Source organism: Xiphias gladius, chromosome 14 (assembly GCF_016859285.1).
Source record: "Xiphias gladius isolate SHS-SW01 ecotype Sanya breed wild chromosome 14, ASM1685928v1, whole genome shotgun sequence".
In the NCBI taxonomy this organism is placed as follows: domain Eukaryota; kingdom Metazoa; phylum Chordata; class Actinopteri; order Istiophoriformes; family Xiphiidae; genus Xiphias; species Xiphias gladius.
In genome coordinates, this window is record NC_053413.1 from 17,487,914 (window position 1) to 17,509,071 (window position 21,158).

Below are 21,158 nucleotides of genomic sequence, written 5' to 3' on the forward strand. Positions count from 1 at the left end.
TGTGTTTGAGCACATGCATGTGCGTTTTTGTGCGTGTGCCATACACAATGTGCATCTTTGTGTCAAAGTCAGACAAAGAAATAGTGGCTGAAGAAACTCAGCAGGCCTACAGTGACAGCAAAGACCAGATGTTTCAACTAATGAGCTGGATATGGGTGCAGTGGTACTGAGAAAACTCAGAAATATCAGGGCCCCCAAGTGCAATTATTCCCTCTGCATAAAGTAATGAAATATTTTTTGGGGAGAAGATGCTGTTATTCACTGGAGGAGAACAAGTCTCAGATATTAAAAGGGTGGCAGATGGTAGTTGCTGGAAATTTTCTAGCCTCTGCTATAAATATACACAGAAACATAGCCTTGAATATCCCGGTATCAATCTGTGAGTGAAGTACGGTAATAAGCCTTGTTCCGATTGTCTTTCTGCAAGACTATATCTGTATGAAAAGTGTCCATTTTTGTTTATCAGACAGAGTATATAACTCAACATTATATTAAAGAAAACATTTCAGATTTCAACACAACTGATCAGCCAAATAATTTTTCTTAGTGGAGGCTTTATTTCATCATCAAAAATAATCTTGCGCCTCCATCCTGCTGCCATACACACTGTCTGTCAAATGGTGCGTGATTGATCGCCCCATTAATACTCAAAAGTGTAAGCACTGCAACACAGCCCAACTCACTGCTGTGGATTAAGCCTGCAAGATTGGCTTTGACCAAATAAATCATTTGTCAGTGTGTTTATGCAGGATGCATACTGAAGTTGGATTAATACCGTTCCAATCGATTACCAGCTCAGTGCTTTAGTGAGTCCGTGGACAATTCTAACACGTTTGTCCATTTACTGTTGATCTCATGTGTTGTGATTGAACTTCCTGTTGAAGTATCAGCTTAAGTTGAAACCAAAGCTGGAACCTTTTTAATATTACATTATGGCCTGTCTGTGGTGTCGGGAAATTTGTTCAGGGTCTGCCAAACCAGAACCCGGATGTGGTCTTTTACTTTACATCCATTGTAGTATAGTCTAGAGGCTAAAGTTGGCTTCGGAGGGCAAAGAAAAGAGAAAAGGTGAGCAAAGGAATCAAAACACGGGATCAAGTGTCAGACCTGTTCAGAAACAATGAGTCTGGCTGTAGACAGAAGGCAGAAAATTGGCAGTGTAGGAGCTGGGGGAAAAAACAGATATATCTTATAAAAAAGAGATGGAGAACAGATGAAAAGCAAGAAATAGGATTGAAGGAGAGAGCTAAGACAAAGTGGAAACAAAAAAAGAAAAGAAGAAAAGGAGGCTCTGCTGTGCTTAGATTGAGGTGGGACTGGGAATCAGCTGAGGACTGACGCCCTCATTGTGATTCAGCCTGCTTTGGAGCCGAGCCAGCACCGCGATGCACAACTGGAAGCATTGGGAGAAATGAAGGGAAGAGGTGTATGAAGGAGCACAAAATTACAGTGCTGTCTAGAGTGTGAAGAGGGAGGAGAGAGGTGGACGAAAGCCCCACAGTGCAAACAATGAAATAAACAAATCTGAGGCAGTGAGCATAGATGACAGGTGAAATGGCAAATACCTAATGTGTTTGTTCCATTACTCAGTGTCAGTAAAGGGCAGTGTCGGAGCCAATGTTACTGTAAGTGCAGTATTGGCAGTCCGATCAATGGCACTGAAGAGGAATACCGAAGGAATTCATAACAGGGACACTGCACAGGGATGCTTTTCGCTGACTTGCACATCAGGGAGCAGATGCCAAAGGCAGATATTGGAGGTGAGAGTTGACAGAACCTCTTAAGTTAATTAGCTTGTTAGGTGGAGACACTGGACACAAGTAGCGCTGTCCAAAACCAATAGCACCACTGTTATGTTGTAGCTTACCAGCCTTCTGGCATATTTTACTTGATAATGATGAAGGAAAAAAGGACTCATGGTTTCATACCACATGTCCTTTTGATCTTGGATTGCCTGTCATGCCCATATTTAGCTTTTGTTTCTACTAATGGCCTCTTCGATCTATATCCTGCTCTCTGAGCCAATAAAAGCAATGTCTTGCACCTTCCAAAGTATTGTATCACTATCTTCTTTCAAGTAAACTGAGATTCCCCTCGATACCACGTATCACTGTACAGGGGAAGCCACACATGACACATTGTAGGAAACAGGAAAGCATTTTTTATTTTTTTCTGGAAGTATAAGTGATGATATAATCCACTGTCAAGTGTTAAAATCCTGTAATGACAGTTCTTTGAATGTTGAAAAGAGAGATGGCCTGAGTAGCCTCGCAGCTGTTTAAAGATATGATTTGGATTCATAAAATGCTCACCTGACAGAGAGAAAAATCTGGATGGAATGCTGTTTCTGTAGGCCCCTGGCAAGTGCTTACTTTGCTTAATTTCTGGACAAGCAGGCAAAATTGATTCAGGAATGCGTACCAAAAGCCTCCAGCTGAGCAAACAAGATGAGAACATGCAAAAAAACAAAAAAAAAACAGCAAGATTATCCTTGCAAATGAAAGTACCGGTGAGGAAATTAGAGTACTGAGTTTATCAAAGTGTGACTGCAGGCTGCAGACTGGAAAGCTTGAGTGACAGCGCACTTATGGTTTTTTTAGTTGGATTCTGCCTGGAATGGAACAAGGGAGAAAGACGGCAGGTGTAGCCAGCAGCATCTGTTCTTTATTGATACAGACTACATCTGCTCTCCACCCGGTCTGCCGGGGTGGGGTGTTTACAATTACTGTAGATTTCAAATAAGTGACACTAAATCCTGCCTCTTTCATTACTGACCCTAAAAAACATGCTGCAGCAACCACTTAATAATACAACACTTTAAGAAAAGATTAAAATATTAGATTAAAAATAATTTATGACCAATAAAATATATACAGAATGTACTCTCTTCCAAAACAGCTTTGGGGTTGTATTGTATTTATTTAATGTTACTTACAAAGTACATGCCGACATTTTCGTCCTTTTTGATGAATTTTATATGAGGTATTTCACAGCATAAGCCTCTCTTAGCTAAAAATCCATTCTTGCTACTCTTGCATTACTCGTGCAGCATACAGAGTGGCTGTGCTGCTTTTCAAGGCAGTAAAAGGTTAGTTTCATTTAGAGGCAGGCCACAAGATGTCTCCCTCTGCTAAAGAAGCTACCCATCCACTAGAGTGACAGACCTGATTGCAAATGTTTTAGCTCTAACAGTCCCTGAGTCTTTGGCCAACTTAAATCACAGTGTAACACGAGACTTCCCAGCCTGTTTTCTGGCCTTAGTTTTAGGTCTGAAAATTCTTAGGGACTCCAGTTGTAAAGTTTTCATGTGAATCTAAGTGTCACATCCTGCATAATAAATAGGAGGAATCCTGAACTCACGGTTGAGAAACTTCGATGTAACATATGAGGCATATTTCTTTGATAGTCAACAAGTCAGATTTATGTATTAAAACTTTAAATATTACAGAACGTCAGATTTTTATCTAAATTTCAAAGTTAAAAGAAGGCCTTCAAAATCAAAAATAATAACAATGAATAGATAAACCTAATGAAATGCAATTGCATTACTGTCAATGTAACATAAGGTATGGAGCCAGCAAAAAAGGAAGCTTTCTACTTGGAGCTGAAATTAGTAGTTTTAGTTGATTAATCAATTAGTCAATCAACAGAAAATTTACCTCCAACTATTTTGATAATGGGTTTCATAGTTTTTCGAAGCGAATACGCTAAACATGGGTTTGCAGCTTTTCTTTGTCATTTAATATATGATATTAAACGGAGTATCTTAGGGTTTTGAACTCTTTTCTGATAAAACAAGGAATTTGAAGCTGCTCTGGGAAATGATAATTGGTATTTTTTAACTGTTCACTGACATTTTAAAAACAAAACACTTACCTGATTAAACAAGACATAACTGGGAGATTAATCAATAATGAAAATAATTGTGAGCTGCATCTTTTTCTATGTATGTTCAGTAAGAATTAATTTAGAGCTGCAACTAACATCTGCTGTTTGTTCGATCTATAAAATGTTGCAAAATTGTGAAAAATGCCTCAATCACAAGTTAATCCAAGTTAACAAAATCAAATTGCTTGTTTTCTCACACCAGTCGCAACAGCCGAAACCCAAAGATATTCAGTTTATCATTGTAATGTGTATGTGCGGTATATCATAGAAGACTAATATTCTCAATTGAAAAGGTAGAAACAGTGAATTCTGGGTATTTTTGCTTAAACAATTACTTGAACAAATTGTTCCAGACTAATTTCCTGTTCCTCTGCTAATTGGTGAAGCAACTGCACAGTTCAGCTCTACAGTATCTGGACATAAATGCTGGATATGGATTTAATTTTTTATATATTTTTTTCCCATCTTCGTCTGTGTGCTGGTTGTGTTTCTGATGTGCATCTAATTGCTGCCAGGATTTGATTTGGTGTTGCACTTTCTCATTGGACCTTGAAGGAGCTCTTCCCTTTACTCTGTCAAAACTCTCCTCCTCCTCTAATGAGACCTCTGGGGGTTCAACTTTGACATAAAAGAGGATGGTTAGTGTCATTCCCTGAGAGTCTTAGGGATCACGGAGTCAGTCCTAAAGCTGGGCAATAAATGTGAAAAACTGAAAAATAAATCAAATGGTTCTACTTTTCTTTTCCATCAGAGAGCAATCAGCTGCTCATTTCAATTTGGTAAATTTTATTACACCGTGTTCCTCTAATTACATGCTTGAATACTGAGACAAAGATGAAATGTGTTTGCATTCGAAGGAAGATAACAATGCAAATGTGTGAGCAGCAGAAATGTGTTTTCAATAAGGAAGCTAGCAATTTTATAGTGAATAAAAATCATTAACTTTTGCCCAGAGTGTTTTATATTCTTGAGCATTGTGTTGGAGGGGATATTTTAATTAAAATAACGATTTTGTGAAATCATTTCACAAACAAACGCTTTTTAAAAAAAGTTAGTCAGACTAAAGTGTAAGCCATACTAGAGAAAGTTCTAAAACATTGCAGTTCAGTGCAGAAACGTGATTGCAGAGTGTTGCACCAGATTGGAAAGCTTTGTTGTTTCTGAATTTGAAAAGTGAATAGGAAATACTCAGACCCTCTTATAAGGTCATGTTGTCTTTCCAATAACACAGGTGCAGGGGAAATACAGCATGTATGTTCACAGAAAGATACACAGTTTACTGCCTTGTTCTTCCATCTGTACTTCAACACATCATTGATTCTGCTGAAAACAAAAACATACATTAGTAAGACTTAATTCAAGTAGCCCAGTATTAATACTTGAAGCTGCACTGATCAATATTTTTATATTAACAATGGAGAAAATGATGATGTGTAGTGTGAAAATAGTTAGAGACAAACTTGCAGAGTTATCACCACTTTCCATCAGCTCTTCAGATCGTTTTAGCATCTTTCAGCTCATTGTTTTGGTTCGATTGTTTACAGCAGCAAGAAATCTAATAAACCCACTGTACACTGCCTACTCAGCACTAAACAGTAGAAAAAGTTAGCAGCTTGCTGGTGAACAAAGTGGAGCATTGAACTGACCAAAACAGAGCTAAAATGAGTTCTGTCAAATTAAAGTCCAAGGTAATCTCAAGTCCTGTTAATTAAATTGATAAGAAAAAAAATATTCCTAGTGAGTGAGTGAATGCACCACACATTATAAGGCTGAGATTGAAGTCCATGGATGGAGAGCTGCTGTCAGAGACAGAAAGCACATTAATTACAGTTAAATGTGCGTTATATGTATTGACAAGTTTCCAAAGAAACCAAGAATAGAGGAAATCAATGCAGCTGGTCAATAAGTGGAGAAACCAGGCAGTCAGCTATAACTCTGATAAGGTGGTATTGATAGTTATTTGCTTGCCTGCCACTCATGCAGCATTAGTATTTTTCCTCTCTTATTTTGCTTTGTTATTGGGTCTGAAACCGAGGTAGTTAACCTTGTTGATGCAAAAAATAGAGCCTATTGTGCACTTTGATTGAGTCTTTCCAAACAAAAAGAGTATCTATAATTCTACGATTTAAAAAAACAAAAAAAAAAAACAAAAAACCCATATCTGGTTGTTTCTAAGAATAAAGAGGTTTGAACATAAGGCTAAAAAAGGAAGCCAAGAAAAAACAGGCACACTGCAGACATGACATACAGTAGCTGCTGGGGAAGATGTATTCAGGCAATTAATTTAGTTGTTCTGCTGCTGTAAAGCCCTGAAAGTGCACAGATGGAACACAACTGTAATGAAGCATGTGGCTTAAATTTATTTTGTAGCATCAAGACATTCGTTAATGGACTGTTATTACCACAACTTTTGAACACAGAGAGCACCGTTCTGCATAGCGTTACTCACTCTTTGTTATGAATGAATATTTTTTGGTTATAATTAAATTGTCTTGAAATAAATTTAGCCGCAATGTTTTTGAAGTAATATGTTTTGCATCTTAGTTAAATAACAAAGATGCTGGTAGGAAAAGATGACTCCTGCAAAATCGCCCCAAGTCTACAGTTTATCATCCAGTACTGAATGACAGTGTGGTCTCGAAAGGTTCATGTGTGATTACCAAACCCTTGTTACAGCTGGTTATAATGGCATCCAATTAGATTTTTCTTGCAGTAATCATAAGCCTCTTTTCTTCTGTGCACACTTTAACTTATGTAAACTTACAGTACTTATCATTGGTTTTGATTGAAGGAAAGAATGTTATGCAAGTGTGATTAAAAACTGGGCATTTAAACTACAGCACAGTGATTTGGTAAGACAATGCATGTAAATGAAAAGGCATCAAATCAGGAGTGATTTTTGACACTTTAAACTAGTAAACCTACTTTCTCTTAAAGAAATACTTCAACACTTAAATATGTTTATTCAATTTTTAGAGATTGAGTTAAATGAGGAGATCGATACCACTTTCATGTCTGTACATTGACTATTAAGCTAGAGAGAATTAGCTTAGTTTAAAAGCCCATAAAGCCTGGAAAGGGGGAAGAAAGCTGGCCTGGCTGTTCCCAAAGTTAAAACGCCCCTCCAGTACCTCTAAAGCTCACTAATTAAAACTTTACAGCCTGTTTGTTTAATCCATACAAAATCTGGTAAATTTTGGTTTAAAAGGGGGTTATATGCTGGAAATATTTCTTGGTGGGTGTGGTGACGAGGCATGTTAGCTGTTTCCCCTTGGCTCCAGTCTATGCTGAGCTAACAGCCTACTAGCTCTAGATTCATGTTTAGCGTGCACACATGAGTCACATTGAACTTTTAATCTCACTCTCAGCATGAAGACAATTAAGTTTATTCCCAAAAGCATCAAACCGTTCCTTTACAGTAGCACTTTTTTTCTTTTTTTAAAAATCACATTTGCTTAATTTCCATGACTGTAGCTTTTAGGATGACATGGGGGACCCTGGAACATCAGCTCTGGCAACTGTTGACATTTTTGCATCACTCTAGTCAGTAAAATTCAGACCTCATGATGCCTACAAGTAATTTCCACCCTTTTCTGTTGTATTTAAACTGGGTCAAATCCAATTATTTTTGTCCAATTCATGCCGTCTAAACATGCAAATTATACCCTCTTCTCTATGTACTTTTTTCACTTTCCACAATAATTTTCAACAACCATAAATCACCACAGCTGTGATCATGGTACCCAGCCAATACTTACATTAAAGACTGAAAAGACTCCAGCTAACATAATGAAAAAAATTGTCTCAGTATGAAGCTCAGCTATCTGCTCAGCAGAATCCACTGATAGTCTCACATAAACGGAGCAAAGCACCTTTAATATGAGCCAATGCAACATCTGCATGCAGCAGGATGTCAGCCCTCATTACACTGCATTTGTGAAACTATATTTGAAACTGGCACAAAAGAAGAACTAGAAATGTGCCATAACAGCTATTTCTAACGCATTTTGAAAGGGATTTTACTGGCTCTCCTCAGTTATCAATTATATAGATATATTGATCCATGAGTGAGCTGCAGATTCTTCAATAATAAAGAATTTCAGACTTCATCCTCACTTTTCAGTTGCATAATTTCTTTATCACAATTATTTTTACTTTGATTGATACCTTCCCCCGCCTCTCTACACCATTGGAGGTCTAGTTCATCACCGGAGGAAAACAATTTCATCCACTGGCTCCACCTCATTCTCCATTCGACTGTAGAGAGAGTGTGTAGGGGGGCAACAAGCTTTATATTCCTTTCTGCAGGCTGCAAGTCAACACACTAAAAAGCATCTCTTCAATCTGTGGAAAAAGGGAGGAGTTGGATTCTGGGCAGCTACTGCACAAAGACAGAAACCACCGAAATCTGCAAGTATTGTCTGGCACTGGAGAGGGAGATGGAGGAGTGAAAGATCTGAGCAACAGGGGTAAGCCTCACCGGATTTTCAAATCGTGCCTCTGGGAGTGAAGCCGTCGCTTACATCTGCAATTATCATGTCCATTTATCTATTGATGAAGGACTAATGATGGTTATGCTTGATGGTTTTTGTTAATGGAGTGATTCAGCTGTTTTTCTCATAAAGGAATCATTATGTAAATCAATTTTACCTCCCCCAAGGAGCTCACTTCCTTTGTTTATATCTTTTCAAGCCTGAACAGTGGGACAGCTGTAAATTAGGACTCCAGTCACTGCTACCTGAAATTTCTGATAAATAAACCTGGAGATGGTTGTGGAGAAAGCCACTGTATGTAAATTGGAGAAGTCTAGGGTGGACTACTAAGAAACTACGTTTGGCAAAGAAGCACCTGCCTTGACTCAAGCAATTATGCTTAAAGCCTCCAAGTCAGAATCAATCGCCCTGGAGCCACACAAACAAAATGATGCCCAGGAGACAACTCTGCAAAACACTGATTCCAGCTCACTGAAACAAACATGGAAAGAGATCACAGTGGATTTCATAATGAGGACCAAGATCCATGGTTTGAAGTTCATCTTCTCTCTGGACAAGTCGAAACCGCAGCGAGTCATCTGGATCATGGCCTTCTTTGTTTGTGTCGGTCTCCTCATCACCTGGTCCTCGAATCGAATCCTCTACCTGATGTCCTACCCTGCTGTCACGAAGATATACATGGTGTGGGCTCACAACATGTCCTTCCCAGCTGTTACTTTCTGCAATAAAAATGTTTTCCGTGTATCCACTCTGACCAAGGATGACCTGTATCACAGCGGCTACTGGATGGACCTAATGTATCCTAATCACACGGTGATAGAGAGGAGCCTGTCCATCCTTAAGGACAGCCACAAACAGGGTCTCCTGAGCCTGCTGGACTTCAACAACTACACCCCGCCCACTGATTATCGCATCAACACCACTGAAATGATGGGACGCCTCGGTCACCAGGTGGAGGATATGCTGCTCGAGTGCAGGTTTCGTGGGGAAACTTGCACCTCCAAAAACTTCAGCACTGTATGTACAGAAAGAAAGATGTTGTTTGTCAGGTGTGGATATGAATGTTGTTTACAAGGTGTATTAATAATTTATGTAAGCATTTGACGATGCAACCTCCAGCAGGCACTCTATCTGGGTGTTTTAAGTTGTTGATGTTTCAAAGCTGCAAAACGCTCTGTCCTGGTTTTGCCTCTTAATCATGACAGCCTTTGCCTAAATAAACTCGAAGTCTTCAAAAAGTCACTCAAGGAAAACAGTGTTACCTTCACGTTGTGGTGGAAAATCATTGTCATGTCATCATCAGTGACTTCAGTGTCCAGAGTTTTTTGAAGTTTCTCATTCAGTTACATGTATATTCACCGTTAAGAGTTCTTGAGTTACCAGGTGCCCGAACACCTTTTTGCTTTATAAAACATGACAACAATTTTACAGAAGAATAATTAGCGCATTAATAATTCAGACATCGTAAATCCGTCCAAATTAAAATTTTAGCTTCTCTGATTGAACATCTGGATGGCATGTAGAGTATATGTTATCTTGTACACCCTTTGAGTAAATACTGAATGCTGCAAGGAGGAAGTGGATGACACTCGCAAACAATAGTCCTTCAATTCCAGGTGGTAATATTTCTAATAAATACTTTCATCACGAACTCGCAGCTTTTAACAGAAAATATTAAAAAGACTAAAAGAATAAATGGGGAAACATCTGCAGTAAGAAGCGTGCGTGCCGAGTGACAAATTTATTTTTACAGCACTGAAAATAATAAATCTGGGAACATGCTTGTAGATTTAAAACACTAAATCATGGCTGGCATATAACCACTTGCCTTTGCAGATGCAAAGCTGAGCATCCACTTCAGATTCCTATAGATTCCAGTCAAAAAAAATCAAACAAGCAACTGCGACAGCTTCAACTGGACTGAGACGTTTGAAATGTAAAGTCCTGCATACAACAAGACGTCAGCTGTCTATGGAGGCTTCCCTGTTTTGCACAAACCAGTGCAGAGCCTGGGGTCATAATTGGGATTTAAACCTGTTTTTCTGCTTGATTCTTAGGCAACACATAGTGTTGTGCTTTGCTGTGACTGAATAAAACTCCTCTTTTATCTAACGTTAAATCTGCATCTTTTAAAATAGTCACCAGTTAGATGGTTTCTACTCACTTTGCAGACCTCATTATATAGCCAGCAGGGGGAAAGGACCAAAGCTCTGTCTTATCTGCCTGAGCTGCATATAAGTGTGCCTCAGTCTGGACATGGAACAGTGACTCTGATCTCTTGAGATCAGCTTTGCATTGCCATGCTGGTTGAGTTTTTGTCAGCAGCCCTCTTACCATGATCTCACCACACATGATACTGATGAAAATTCACATTAGATGGATTCCTTTTCTTTACGGGGTGATATGTTGTTTAGAAATGTAGTGAAGACAGAAGTGGAGAGCCAAATTGTTTAGCAAGCCAGGAAACACATCATCTCAGCAGCCAAATATTTTTTTCTGGGGGCTACTGTACATGTATTCTCTGATATTTTGATGACCTGAATCATTAATGTAGTAACTATTGCTCAGTGAAGCAAATTGCTCTTTAATGTTTATGGTATGGGGGTTTATATTGAAGCAAAAAAAAAAAAGGCCAAAAGTAGGAATTTTATGAGCTACTGAATATGCAATTCTGAAATTTATCCACGAATAAATGATGTTAAAATTTAGATAAATATTTTAATTTGAGAACCATCTATCTTTTCATCTTTTCATCTTGGTGTCTGAATTTCACCAATTATTATATTTTTATTAGACACTTGAATATTGTTCTTGAAGCCTAGAAAATGATCATTCTATAAATGATAGTATCTCAAACTGATAGTCTTGTGTCTTGGATCCATATTATCTTGAACTTATTCAGCCCCTCAAGATGCATTCAGAATTTTACGCTTTTTTACTCTTTATCCAAACTGTAGCTTGAGTTCAATTCCAAATATCAACATTTCTAATCCTATTATTATCCTATTTATTTGTACTCGTTTGAGGAAAGAGAATTTTCACATCATAGGGAAAATCCATACAACTGAAAATTTTTGTTCTGTGAACTGTGACTATTGAAGCAAAAAGCTGAAGATAAATAACTCAAGCCAGTTGGATTCATTAAATCAGAAAGATATTTGGTGTGAGCAAACCCACCGTAGTGATTACACATCCATCATTTAGTGCCACTGAGCTTTACTGGCACAGATTTGGTCTCTTAAGAAGTTTGTAAGTCAAGACACAACTGTATTTTCCAAACCCAATTTAGAGTTTGTTTGTATGTCCAGAGAGTTCCCACCTCAGATGTTTCTTATTTAATGATGGCAAAATGGTGCATTCACACTAAATTACTCAAGGGAAATTTGGAGTGAAATCGGGTAAAGATTGATTGCTGGAGCTGCTGCTGGTGGTGCTGGTGGTGGTGCTGCTGCTGCTGCTGCTGCTGCTGCTGAGGAACGCTCATTAATTCCTCAAAGTTGAGCCAGGTGCCTGTTTAAAGCTGTTACTACTTTCTCTGATAATCACAAAGCCTCTGCAATGATTACCTGTCCTGCACAATTAAAGGTAGATATGTAATACATCTTGTACTGGTACACAATTTACTTTTCCACTTTTCACTTAGGCTCCTATTTTTTTCTCTTCTTTTTTTTTTTTTTTTCACAGATTTACACACGCTACGGAAAATGCTACACTTTCAACTCGGGATTAGACGGCAACCCTTTGTTGACCACATTGAAAGGTGGCACAGGGAACGGCTTGGAGATCATGTTGGATATTCAGCAGGATGAATACTTGCCTGTTTGGGGAGAGACAGGTTAGTGCAGCTTTAACCACTTTTCTGACATTTACGTTAACATTTTAACTTGTATAACATTACCCTGGATTGATTACGCTGGATTTCCCAACTGCTCTTGTAGTCTTTTGTCATCTCTATAACATGTACATGTGTCACTTCATATAGAAAACAAAACCCCGAGATTTCTCAGGTCTTATCATTCACTTGCTAAATCTTTGCATTCTTTTACACAACATAGAGGTGATGTACTACCATGCATATCATATATTAGCATATTATCAGCATATTATCTTGCTATGTTTCTGCAGGTCTAAAACCTGACTTCAGGCCTAATAATTGGCTTTCTTTGACATATTGTTTCCACTTGACATTAGACAACAAAACCACTGTACTGTACATTCATAAACTAAACAGGATGTAATACATCTTTGGTTGTAAATCTGTTAAATATTGGTGCAGCACACTAACATATCTGTATTGCTCTTATATTAGCCTCTAGCATGGGGTTTAGAATATCTCTGTGTGTCCATATGCAACTCAGCATCATTGCTAGTGGAAGGATAAAAACTCACAAAGCGGGGTTTCCATAGGCAACCATACCTTTTGTTACATTTTCTGGCGTGCTGTATCCACAGATGAGACCTCCTACGAAGCAGGCATCAAGGTTCAGATCCACAGCCAGGATGAGCCGCCCTTCATTGACCAACTGGGATTTGGTGTGGCCCCTGGTTTTCAAACTTTTGTGTCATGTCAGCAGCAACTGGTACCTAATGTTCAGCCTCCTCCCCTCCAACCTCAAACTTTTTTGCTCTGCTTCATTTTGTGTTTGTCCCTAAATCCCCTCCAGCCAGTGCCAATTACCTCTGTGTCACAGAGCCTGGAGCAAAATCAGTTCTCTGAATAAGCTTGTGTGGGAAATTTGCACTTTAAGTGTTATATAGACCTCCAGTGAATCTGGGTGCAATAAATGAAATCAAAGAATTACAGCAGCCAAGGAACATTGAAAGATCCGGGCCAAGTAATGATTGGATGCGAGCATACAAGCATACTGTACTTATCTGAGCCAAAAGAACCACAGATTACATAGCATTCAGAATATCTGGCCGCTCAGAGTGTTTGTTTTATTTTTCATATTGTGTCTTCACTACTTTTAGTCGGGGAAAAGTGAATATATGAAAATATGAATACAGCTATTTGAATGCTCTGAAAATAGTCTCTAGTGGCACATTGAAAGAGAAGGATGTGAAAAGTTGTGAGGCAGACTCATAGGTTTCACACAGCCATGGTCAGCAGGCTTTAATGATCAAAACATTAACTATGATAAATAAAAAGTCTAATTCTAAAGTTTTAGAGGAGAGAATTAACAATCTCTTCTAAGGCAAGACACTATGGGTGAATAGAGTAAAAATTTTAACTAATAGATATCACCATGAAACTTTTTGTCTGTAGTGTGTTGCCTTAACACCTCTTTAAAGAAATTGTTAAAGTAATATTAATTAATATGAATGATTTTCTCAAATTATTGCTAAAGTGGTCTATTGGCAGCAACATTCCGCCTGCTTTAAAGCCTTACTATAAATAACTGACCTCTGAAGACTCAAGCCTTACTACAGATAATGAAATTATCTTCGTGCTTTTGATGTTACAATGAACTACTAAAAGAACCCTGGTGCACCTGTCATCATATTAGTTTATTTTCCAATTCCACTATCACATAAACTATGCATCCATAGATAAGAAAGATGACCCACAGCTATTTGAAGACATATTTTAAAATGTATCATGTTTTAGGGGCCCATTAAAACGAGTTTTTTAGCACACAATATCAAGGGAAGAAGAAAGTAGCTCTTAGTCCTTCAACGATCCAGTGAAAGATGAAAAGTAATATTTATAGTCGAGCCCAAATTGATCAGAAAGCCTATGTGTAAGGTTATACACTGAGCTCACATGGATTTCCAATCTAAATTTAATTCAACCGTACAGCGCTTATGTGATGTTGCCAAGACAACAAATTCAAATTGTGTCTCTTATGTCTTCGGTAGAATAGCACACAAGCCAAACACCAGTCTCTGTTTTCCAAAAGGAAACTGACAGAATAGGACAATATCCTCCTGACAAACAGCAAACCCCTCACTGAAACTCAAGAAAGTAGCAGCTGTGCCACAAAGGATTTTACGTTGTTGCAATGATTACCTTTGAGATCAATTTGTATTTTTGTATTGTGCTGCAAGCTTATTAAAATTTCTATCACATAATAAGTCCTTGTGATAATGGAAGTAATAGATATTTCAGCAGTTAATCTAATTCATTACTTTAACAATTAATTGAGTCTTGGTCTGTTCATGAGCATGAGAGAAATCAGATAAAATCTTCACCCTTCTTTTAGCAGAATAACATGGGATGACTGAGGCAGAGTTTTGGTCTCCTGAAACAGACACTTGGACACCACAAAGATGACAAATTTTATTTTTGGGAAGCAGTTTTGAGTATATGTCTCTCTCTCTCTGTTTTCTCTCCACAAATGTTGTAAAATTCCCCAAGTGTATCATCATTCAGCCATCTCCAAGAAGTAAATCTGGACTGTTAATCAGCATCAGAGACTTTCCTCCAGAAAGCAAAAGTGCATGGATTATCATTTATATTCATGTCATGAGCGCCCACACCGGTGACAGCTAAAAGACGTGTTTGCTACCTAAAAGATGTGCTGAATTAATTAGGCTGTCATTAAAGTCTGGCCAACATTAATTTTAGTCAGTCTCCAATGAGTACAGTGACACTGCTCTCAGTGTAATAATAAACAGCTGGATGAAGCACTTTCGATTTCAAGATCTTTTTTTTGTAAAGCTTCTGAAAGATTAATTTAATTTTTAATAAAATGCTGTGACTTGTGAGACATGAAGACCGCACCACCAAATTTTGGACGAGAATTATGAAATGCTTGTAATTGAACTGTGTCCTCACTCAAGCTTGAGCAGAAGCAAGAAGAGACTGGCTGAATGACAACCCACCAGTGCACCAAGCCCGCAGAGTTTTGACATGCTACTGGGAGCTGTGGCTGCTTAGTTGTTATAGTGCCAACAGGCTGTCTGTCCGGAGACGTTGACCACTTTCTGTCCCTTACCTTGCTGTTGCTCCTCTTATATTTTGATAATGATGTGGGCTATGTTCCCTCACCCCTCGCCCTAGATGAGACATCCTATGAGGCCGGCATAAAGGTACAGCTTCACTCTCAGTCAGAGCCTCCTTTCCTCCATGAGCTGGGCTTCGGGGTCGCCCCCGGCTTCCAAACGTTCGTTTCCACCCAAGAGCAGAGGGTAGCGTATGACTGTCTGAGCTTGCTGCATGCCGAAAAACAAATCAATAAACAAAAAAACAAAGAAACTGTATTGTTAAATAGCTACACACCCATCATCAAGTTCCATAATTTCATCTGCTGGCCCCCTTCCCCTGAGGAATGGATCCATCTGCCCGCCTCTCTGGCTGAAGCAACAACATCCGAAGTCCCTCCTTGTCGTCCTTGTCTTCTCTGTTTAATAGATGTCAGTAAAGAGCAGCTAATGTGTTTCATTCCAGCTTTAAGCCATTCATCCGAGTCGGTGTCTTCATCAGAGCTGTTGCTCGGCTTTACCCTTTCACTGCCATGTACAGTTTTCTGTTGACCTTTTTTTTTTTTTTTTTTTTTTTTTATTGTTTTGTTATTATGTGTCATCGGGCCGATCCACTGGACCGATCCTTAATGTCATCTGAAGGGACCAGACAATGTGATTCCTTAGATTTTATTACCCATGAGGACTCTGGCATCAGTTAGAAGTCTAGCATTTATTGCACTAACGTTTTATCTCCTGTGTAATTCAAGTTATGAGAGTCTGTGGGTTAGAAATGGAGTTCAATAAAGGCTTAATCATGTTTGCCAGTTTAAGTCCACTTCCTCAGTGAATTGTACTCTATCTCTGTCGCTCTCTATTGACTAAATGACCGTTAGAGTGTCACAGTTAGCCTAGTTAGAGCTGGTGGAGATGATTGGGAATTAGAGTGAACCTTAATGTGGCAATAGCAGCATCATTTCTCTGTGAAGTTTGTCAGGAAGAAGCCTTTGGCGCTGGTTGCTGGTTAGATCCCGCTGCAATTAGTAGCTACATGCTCAAATGCCCCAGCAAGCATCGGTGCCCTTCATAAATAATTGGTTCATTTTTGTCATGAAAATGAGTAGTAGGCATTCATCATCATTAATTGCTGTAAACAAGACTTTTAAAAGGGATTGAAAGTCTTACTGGTGGTTAAATGTCACCGTGTTCAGTTTACCGAAGAAAAGGGGTTCCTTTAAGATGTTAAAGGGAGCTCTAAACAGATGGCGCGCACACACTGCAACACCATGGGCCTAATGTTTAGTGTGAGCCAAAACCTCAGTCCAAGTCATTAAAAATTCCTCGTTTGTGGATTCATTTAGAATTCCCTGAGTTACTCATAAATGTAGTGACCTGCTCTCTACCTTTTTAATGAGAGCTTTACCTCTAATGAGACAGCAAACTGGCTATACACTATATCTTCAATTCACTGTTAAATTCACAGGCCTAGGCAGTCAGGGTAGTTTTGTTATAAATTCTTATGGGCCAAGATAAAAAAAATCTAAATAGTTAAACGACAATAAAACCGCTTTAGAGAGGAGTTTGTTTATTATGACTTATTTCCATTAAATATCCTACTTATTTGTCTTTTTAAATTCATTTAATTTGTTCATTTGAAAACTCTAAACTGTTTACTGTTTGAAGTTTCATTCTCAGGGTTGTAAAATTTGTCCATTTATTGTGGTGTCCTGTCTGAAACTACATACTGTATTTTACAGATTTCTATTAAGCCTGTCTCTCTATTCCCATGGTACTGTGCTTCCTACCGGGGACTAGACCTGCATTAGTAATGTTCTGCATGATGTCTGCTTGCTTCTATACATGAGTAATAATGTTGTTCTGACTGGACATTTTTTGCAAATATTGTCTCTGTGCACATTTTCATTTGAATGTCTTTTTTTTTTGTTGTTGTTGATGTTTGAGACATTTTTGTTGGGTTTTATCAGCTCGTCGTCTTCTTTTTGTACTTCTGCTGTACTGGGCTTGCACTATGTTATTCGTTGTAATCCTGTGTTCTTATATTACTGAGGGAAAACATGTGCTGTTTGCTCTTTCAGCTTCAGTACCTCCCTCCGCCTTGGGGGGATTGCAAGTCTACTCCCATAGACTCTGAATACTTCTCCACGTACAGCATCACCGCCTGCCGCATTGACTGTGAAACCCGGTACCTGCTGGAGAATTGCAACTGCAGGATGGTTCACATGCCGGGTATGACTTCCCACTGACTTGACCAATGAAAAATGCTGCAAATACCCGTGTCCTCGTGTAGCATTTTTATATTTGATGTGTAATTCTTTACACCTTTCTGTTATGTCAAACAGGGACCTCAACAGTTTGCACACCTGAGCAGTACAAAGACTGTGCTGACCCAGCTTTAGGTGAGCCCACACACTGTACTGTACCAGTATGAAATAATAGTAATAGTGTTGCATTAATGTCTGAATTCAACCAAGTGTTCAGCAGCAGTGCCATGAGGCTATTCCAGCCTATAGATAATCACTCTGTAGCTTGTAAATTGGAATTACTTTAATCACAGACAATACTGAAGCAAAACAATAAAGTAAAAGTATTGTTTAAAAATTCCATTAGGAAGATTTGTGATATGCCTATGCTTCACTGATATCAAATAAATCCCAAACCGTTTTATTCTCCCTCCTCTGTATTATAGCTTCAGTCATTATTTGCTTTCATGGAAAGTGAACGATGGCAGCGAATGTATTTTTTATGTTGTGTGAAAAGATATTTTTAGCAGAGACTGAGAGCCTCTGTATGCAGGTTTGTTTGATTCTTCACAGTGATCACAATATTTCTGAATGACTTTGATCATCCACAGACTTTTTGGTAGAGAAAGACAACGATTACTGTGTCTGTCAGACGCCCTGCAACATGACTCGGTATGGCAAGGAGCTGTCCATGGTTAAGATCCCCAGTAAGGCATCTGCTAAATATCTGGCTAAGAAATTCAACAAAACTGAGCAATATATTGGGTAAGTATTATTTGGTAGGAGTGAGTTATTCAGATAATGGCCTCTATTCTTTTTATTCTGTGGATGGATGGATGTACTGTGGAATAGCATGCCCTGAGTCTCCATCGTTCACCTTCAATGTAACAATAATGAAAGACAGTTACACATGAAGTGTGAGATATCATTTAGCCTAGTGTAAAATCACTGGAAATAATATCTTTTAGGTGTTTTTCTTGTTTGTCCTCTCTCCAGGGAAAATATATTGGTCTTGGACATCTTCTTTGAAGCTCTGAATTATGAGAAGATTGAGCAGAAGAAGGCCTATGAAATTGCAGGGCTTCTCGGTAAGATTTTCGCAGTTTCAGTTTCATTGTGACAGAGAAATGCGGCTGACCTCGTATCAGCTCTCTCAGCGGGCCCCTGCTGCACATTTCACATTGTGTGTTCCAACCTGGCGCTTTGGGGTTTCCTCTTTGAACTTGTGAAACAGGCTGAACATATTTTCATAATCTGATGCTCTTGCAAGGGCAGCCAGGTTTGGTCTGAGGAGAAGTTTGGGCTGGATGGACACTTTTGACAGTTCTGCTCAGATTCGTCCGGGAGATACTGAATTAAAAGTGACAGCACGGGGAATGGTTTCATACACCATTGTTCAGTTACTATATCTGCCTATATCAGTTAATCTCTCTTTTTCTAGGTGACATCGGAGGTCAGATGGGGCTGTTTATCGGAGCCAGTGTTTTAACGATACTGGAAATATTTGACTACCTATATGAGGTAAAATTTAAACCACCAAGCATTATTTCTCTTTATTTATGTCACAATGTATACAAAGGAAATTGATTGTGGGAGTAGTTTGACATTTTTTGGGAAATATGCCTATTCTCTTTCCTGCTGAGAGTTAGATGAGAAGATCAATACCACTCTCATGTTTGTGCATTTAATATGTAGTTGGAGCCAGCAGCCTGTTAGCTTAACTTAGCATAGAGACTGGAAACAGCTAGCCTGGCTCTGTCTGACCACCACATGGGAAACTCACTATATACACGCATTACATCTCGCTAATTTAATCCAACCAAAAAACGATAATCTGCTGTTTTTGGGGGGATTATGTGACAGACTTTTTCCTCGGCCAGGCAAAAGGCAGAGTCTGGGAAGTCACCGCTCCCGGTCAAGAAAAAAGTCCAGCACATGACCTCCTGAAATGCCAATTTTTAATCTTTACACTTTTGTTTTTGGACTTAACCTGCAAAGTATAATGCAGACGAGCAGATTTTGTTACCTCTGGAGAGAGCCATGCTAGCTCCCCTTGTTTCCAGTCTTTATTCTAAACTGTGCTAACCAGCTTCTGGTTGTAGGGTCATCTTTAGTGTACAGATATGAGATTTGTGTCAGTCCAGGTGTATTTTCCAAAATGTCAGACTATTGCTTTAAATGCTAATTGAATTATTCACAGACTGCACTTGAATATAGTTGTACTTCTAATTTTTAATTTTAATCTCAGTGACTATGTATTTCATCTGTTTTTAATGTGTATCTGATGTTTTTGCATTTAGGTGTTTAAGGATAAGGTTTTGGGTTACTTCATACGCAAGAAACGACCCCAGCGTTGCCAGAGCGACAATCTGGTAATTTTAGTCTCTCAGATTGGATTTGACTGAATGAAATGAATGTGATGTATTAGATAAGCTCAGGAACAACAGTGACAACAACAAAATGTCTGTTCACACTTGAATTGCTTTTAATGAGCAGCACCAGAGAAAAAGCAAAGCCACACAACATAATGTCAGCATTAGTTTCAAAATCTCCAGCAGAAACGATGTATAGTTCTAGAGAATACAATCATTAATAATACATAAACATTGTTTTAATTGCACATAATGAATGCATATTCAGTGTAATATTACACACATAAATTACATACAGTATACAGTATTTACATGGTGAATATTATAGAGAAGCAGCACAAATTAAAGCCTCTGATGACAAAAATCTACAATAGTTTTACAGATGAAATTCGAATGACTATTTACAAAGACCAAACTGACTCTGTAAACCTCTTTTTTTTTTTTTTTTTTTTTGTGGTTCATCAAATGTTTTGCTACTTGAGTGCCCTTCAGTGCATGGACAAGTAGAAGTGAAGCTAACTTTTATTTCTCAAACTCCTCTTATGGCCCTAACCGCACACTAACCACCTTTGAGGAATTTACACAGCTTCCAATGGCTTCTCTATGTCACCCTCAATCATGTAATTACAGTTCACTTAGAGCAGGAAAAGCTGTTATTGTATTTGGGTTTTCCCGCCTTGTGTCTGGCAGTATGATTAGAGCAAACTCAGAACAGATTCATGTGGAGAGTACACGAATGAGAAGAAAGAAAAACAAGATAAAGAGGTCTGGAGTTTTTATTAACATTTGATGATCAACTCGTTTTATAAGCCTTCAAGGCAATAAAACCCATTTTAACTTCAAAATGAAAACTAGAGTAATGTGAGGCATTTCTGTCCTGCCCCAAATCAAAGCATTTTGTTGAGCCCAGAGGTTAAACACACTGCACACAGAGCCAACTTCCCCTACAGACTGTTCAGTAAGGTTTGTACAGAGCAATTAAGAAATTATTTATAATTGAAATGCAGTGTCTTCATATCGATAATCAGCAAATGCATTCGTACTGCTTAATCAAACCTTCACCAAAAGATGGAAAGGCGGGGTTTACCTTAAGTAAGTTATTTTAAGTCAAATTTTAAATTATTTTAGTACAATTTGACTACAAAAGCATACCTAGTTTGTAAGCCAGGGCTCTGAATTAGTACAAATGACTGAGTCATGGTGAACACAGATCAGTTGCAGGAATTTAGTTGGGGTTGTGC

The 21,158-nt window shown here is 38.5% G+C and overlaps 1 protein-coding gene across 2 annotated transcripts in view; it reads left to right on the forward strand.

The window, feature by feature from the left end:
- The window catches only part of asic1c (acid-sensing (proton-gated) ion channel 1c), an 89,648-nt gene that overhangs the window by 64,457 nt on the left and 4,033 nt on the right, over positions 1–21,158 (forward strand). For both annotated transcript variants that reach the window (XM_040143368.1, XM_040143369.1), the window contains exons 3-10: positions 12,066–12,216; positions 12,834–12,961; positions 17,381–17,531; positions 17,645–17,701; positions 18,157–18,310; positions 18,542–18,633; positions 18,987–19,066; positions 19,846–19,917. In XM_040143368.1, coding sequence (XP_039999302.1) covers positions 12,066–12,216; positions 12,834–12,961; positions 17,381–17,531; positions 17,645–17,701; positions 18,157–18,310; positions 18,542–18,633; positions 18,987–19,066; positions 19,846–19,917 — 885 coding nt within the window. The remainder of the gene's footprint in view (positions 1–12,065; positions 12,217–12,833; positions 12,962–17,380; positions 17,532–17,644; positions 17,702–18,156; positions 18,311–18,541; positions 18,634–18,986; positions 19,067–19,845; positions 19,918–21,158) is intronic.